Genomic DNA, 4780 nt, shown 5'->3' on the forward strand with positions numbered 1-4780 from the left:
ATTACGTTAAGAAGATATTGTACTATAATACCAGTTTAATTAAAAAGTATCAATGCATATTGGGACAAAGCCAGGTTTCACCCTACTCTTTAATCAAATCATCATATTTTTTTTTTTAAAGAATCTTCCTCTATTGGTATTGCAAGCACACCCCATGGTGCATAATTGAACTGAAATATAGTCTATACAATTTCACTTCAGTAAAGTAATTCCACAAGGAGAGAATGAGGGGGAGACACTCCCTGAAGGAAGAGGTAACTAATTTGTATTTTGAAATATCCGGCATAACCGTATGGATCTATCAAGAGGTCTTACTACCAGATTAAACGCCATGGGCCATTGAGAATTCTCCATACATCGTCGGTTTATGTCGGTCCTCTGCTTCAATGTTTTCAATTGCCAAATAAGCAAAGATTCTCGCAGGTTTACACCCTGGACTGTCAAACATTTCTCATTGTACAATTTGGTGCCTTGTGGACCTCATGTCAACCAGACCTTCCTAGACGAGACATCTTTCGCGGGACGAAAAAAAACGCATCTATGCTAAAGTAGGAGGAAACAAAAGGGTTTTCACCAAAACCACACACAGGCTTTTTTTTAGAGAATAAAATGATCTTGTATAGGCCATGACCCTGTACCACCATGCACTATTGTGCCATTCCAAAATCAAACAAGAAAGGAATGTGTTTTTCTGTGTACTTCTTCTGCCTCTTGTCTCCAGTTCATATCGTGATATTAGCTCCCCACGTATCTCGGCGACAAACGATCCCTTTTCATTGGTGTGCAGGTAAATACACCACGTCTGAGGAAAAATGAATAAAAAATCGTGTCAAGTTATACAACCAAAATTAGATATTAATCGCTATTATATATTGACAAACTACAAAATAAAAAAAATATCAGATTTTTTTAGCAAAATAAGTATATATGAGTGTTTTAGTTTTGCACAGTGGTCAGGTTAAGTCGGCTTAATGCGGTGTACGGTAACAGTTGCTATCATATTTATAATATAAATATTTAAGTTTCGACCACATATGACATACCTTTAAAGTCACTGATACACTTGACCTTAAAACAAGGTTTTTCACGTCCAGATAAAATAAACTGAATAGCCTCAGCCTGAGGACTAAGTCTGGTTCTCCTTTTCGACATGCTCTTCGGCCATACATGTGCTCCTCAATTAGCAAAGATCTAACTACATAGATAATAAAGGAACAAAAAAGTCAGCAAGACAAGTACCAAAAAATACCCATACTTGAATAACATATAGATGTCTAATGTTATTACAGCTGCCCATAGAAAATAATGTAACTTTAGCTTAACATTTACGTTACTCATTTTCTCACCATGCTTGTCTAAACTTTGAGCTACTTAGGCTAATTTGATTGATGCTAACACTGTGCAACTGCAGCTACAACAGTGTAAACCAAACAAAAAATATATTAAAAAAAACGTCAAAAATAACAAAATACTAAAAAAATAAACAACCTTCGTTGTGGTTGAAATTGAAGAAAAGTAACGTTAATTAACTTACCACGGACAGACGGTCGCTGGCTCTGGGTATGCGGGAAAAGCCGGCATATAGTATGCAGGCTGCACCAAACATATAAAAACACAAAACCAGAAAATATAGTATGCAGGCTGCACTTCACTTGTCCAAACAGATAACCGGACGATGGGAGGAAAAAGTGCCACTTACTGCTGTTATTTGGCTGGTCATTTGGCCATTTAGACTCCCAAATATATATTAAACATTATTGATAGCTCGGATTATGGCATAATCAAGGTTTTCAAAAACCAGGAGAGACTCCACCTTATGTGGTAGTTCCGGACCGGGTTTTTATGCTGGCCCACCGTGGCGTGATTATGCTGTTTCTGAAAGTAAGTTCTTAATATTAATTGCATTAATTTTAATAATTAATATGCATGTTCAGATTGGATGTGGCTCTTATAACCAGAGTGATATAAATAACCAATTTAGTGAATTATAAATTGGTGATGTTATTATTTTACTCTGGTTACGTGGAATATGTTAATTACAGTAGGCTAATTCTAAACTATCTTAAAAAGTTGGTGTGTATGAAAACGTTTTTTATTTTTTTATTATTGAAACCAATGACTCGAATCATACAACAATCATCACAACAACATGTACAACAAGAACGCTTCACAGGATAGATATCACATATCTTTCAAATTAACAAGTAATAAATAAAGAACAACAATCATAAATTCTTTATATTGTGAAAACGTACAATATGAGGACACGTTGAGTGTGTCGTCAATGTGTGTTAAAAGTGTGTTAAAGTTCCAAATCTGACCACTAGTTGGCGTATCCGCAAATGAGCAAAAACCATAAACACACTTAAACACTTCATGTCATAAAATTGTGATGTTTCAGGACTTTGGAGATTTTTGGTTTAGAGGCATTCTAGGAGCATTTACAACTGTTTAGTGAGGTCGGAAAAATGAGGACCCCCAAAATGTCCTCATTTTTCTGAGTGTCCTCATATTGCTGGTGTGTTATCATAAAAATGTCCTCAGTTGTCATGAAAACAAGTGCACACACACACACACACTCTCTCTCTCTCTCTCTCTAACCAAACACACCACACACACACACACACACACACACACACACACACACACACATTTACTCACTCACACACACTCACTCACTCACTCACTCAGTCATGCACTCACTCTCACTCTCTCTCTCTCTCTCTCTCTCTCTCTCTCTCTCTCTCTCTCTCTCTCTCTCACACACACACACACACACACACATTTACTCACTCACACTCACTCACTCACTCACTCACTCACTCACTCACTCACTCATGCACTCTCTCTCTCTCTCTCTCTCTCTCTCTCTCTCACACACACACACACACACACACACACACACACACACACACACACACACACCACCACACACACACACACACACAAGGCCATAGTGGGAAGTCGGTCTTAATGTGCCCATAAATATTTAGAAAAGAGGGAAGTGATGGTGATTTATTGGGTGAGACATTCATAGCCCACAGTGCAGTGTCATTTCTACTGTAAATACGCAGAGAAAAAAAAAAAGCTTGATATTTTTAAAAAAGAACACAGAAAGAGCTTTCCCTCATCCACGGTGACACAAACATGATCATCACAGTGACTTGGTTTTACTCCTATGCTGGTAGAACACTGTAACTACATCATCATGCTAAGAAGCATGTTTTTTTTTTTTGCCATTTGCTTGCATTTGCACTTGCAATACTAAATGTAGACACTTTAAAATTTCATTATAAATCTTAAAACCTAACAACTTAGTAATAAATAAAAAATACAGTCATTTTCTTATTATCATTGAGATATGATAATACATTTTACTAATAGTTTGAGTTTTTATGCTTATATCTATTTTCATTTTTATTTTGTCAAAGTGTTAGTAATTTTTGTTTGTGTTTTTGACATTTTATTAGGTTTTTCTTATTTACTGTAAATGTCTATAGATCTTTTATTTCAGTTTTATTTATTTTTTTAAATACTGATTTTATTTAAAAATAAAAACTAAACTAAAATAAAAAGATAAAATAACAATAACTTTTAATAACTAAAACTAAAACTTTTTTTAATTTAATGTTTCAGGTTGAAAGAACGGTAATAATCCTGGTGATTCACTCAATTGTCTCATGCTAATGATGAGGCGCACATTACAGCGGATGCGAACCGTTCTCCTCGCTGCTAAGTTACAGCACTGTAACTTATTGATTCTGCCAGACAATCAATAAATGCATGACTAATTTGGGTTGCAGAGCTCTGGATGAAACCAAACCATTGTGATAGGATAAGAGGTGGTGTTGTTTACTGTAGACATTAATATAATAATTAAGATAATGACAAAAACACAATAAAATAACCCAAACTTACTAAGATTCAAATAAAAGCAGAACATATAAAAATAAAATGAATTTATGATATTAACAGAAACTATAATATGTATATCAATCATACTAGAATGGCACTGGCTTGAATGAATGAATGAAGAGAATGAAAGTCGCGGCACATGACAGCAAGCTAAATTACAAACCAATGTGTTTTCTTTTTAAGCATGAATTATTAATAAAAGAAACTATTTTATTTATGCACAGTTGTAGGGAACAGTCTGAACTCATTAGATGTGGACAAATTCAACATTAAAACTTGTTCTTCATGAAACACACCCCCTCACAGTTTTATTATGCCATTTCAATATTTAAGCCTTTGAAGCTGGAAAAGAAATTTCACTTGTGAATGAAGGGACAGACGGCAGAGGAAAGAGCTTTAAACAAAAGCTTCATTACAGCTGGATAAAAATGCATTTACAGCTCATTCCACACTCCATTCAGCTCTCTGTCATGCTAATGAGCTTTTCTAATAGAATTCACCTACTTCTGTACTGAATTACTCAAGCGGAAAATCAAAGTATTTGGACAGTGAAAGCACATTTAATGTCTGAATGTAATAAAATATCAAAGAAAGTGTTTAAGAGTGATTCAGGTGGCTCCACTGTTTCTTTTGAATCATAGTAATTTCTGACTTTTCTCCCTCTGAATTCTGAGCTTATTTCTTGAAATTCATTTTTTTTTTGTTTCCTCCACGAAATAAAAAAAATAGTAAAGTTGATTGCAACTTTTTATGTCACAATTATGATTTTTTGTCTCAATATCTTGCAATTCTTACTTATAACTGGCAATTCTGAGAAAAAAAGTCAGAACTCATAATTCTCACATCATCAAAAAATATTACACTC

At 34.7% G+C, this 4780-nt stretch overlaps 1 protein-coding gene across 5 annotated transcripts in view; it reads right to left on the reverse strand.

Annotated features, from left to right (window-relative positions):
• Positions 1-1234, reverse strand: part of LOC109051994 — a 17209-nt gene extending 15975 nt beyond the window's left edge. For all 5 annotated transcript variants that reach the window (XM_042754438.1, XM_042754437.1, XM_042754435.1 and 2 more), the window contains exon 1: positions 1044-1234. In XM_042754438.1, the coding sequence (XP_042610372.1) occupies positions 1044-1152 (109 nt within the window). In that variant the 5' untranslated portion in view covers positions 1153-1234. The remainder of the gene's footprint in view (positions 1-1043) is intronic.
• Positions 1235-4780: the final 3546 nt, after the last annotated feature.

The sequence above is a fragment of the Cyprinus carpio genome, unplaced genomic scaffold, assembly GCF_018340385.1.
Source record: "Cyprinus carpio isolate SPL01 unplaced genomic scaffold, ASM1834038v1 S000006515, whole genome shotgun sequence".
Taxonomy (NCBI): domain Eukaryota; kingdom Metazoa; phylum Chordata; class Actinopteri; order Cypriniformes; family Cyprinidae; genus Cyprinus; species Cyprinus carpio.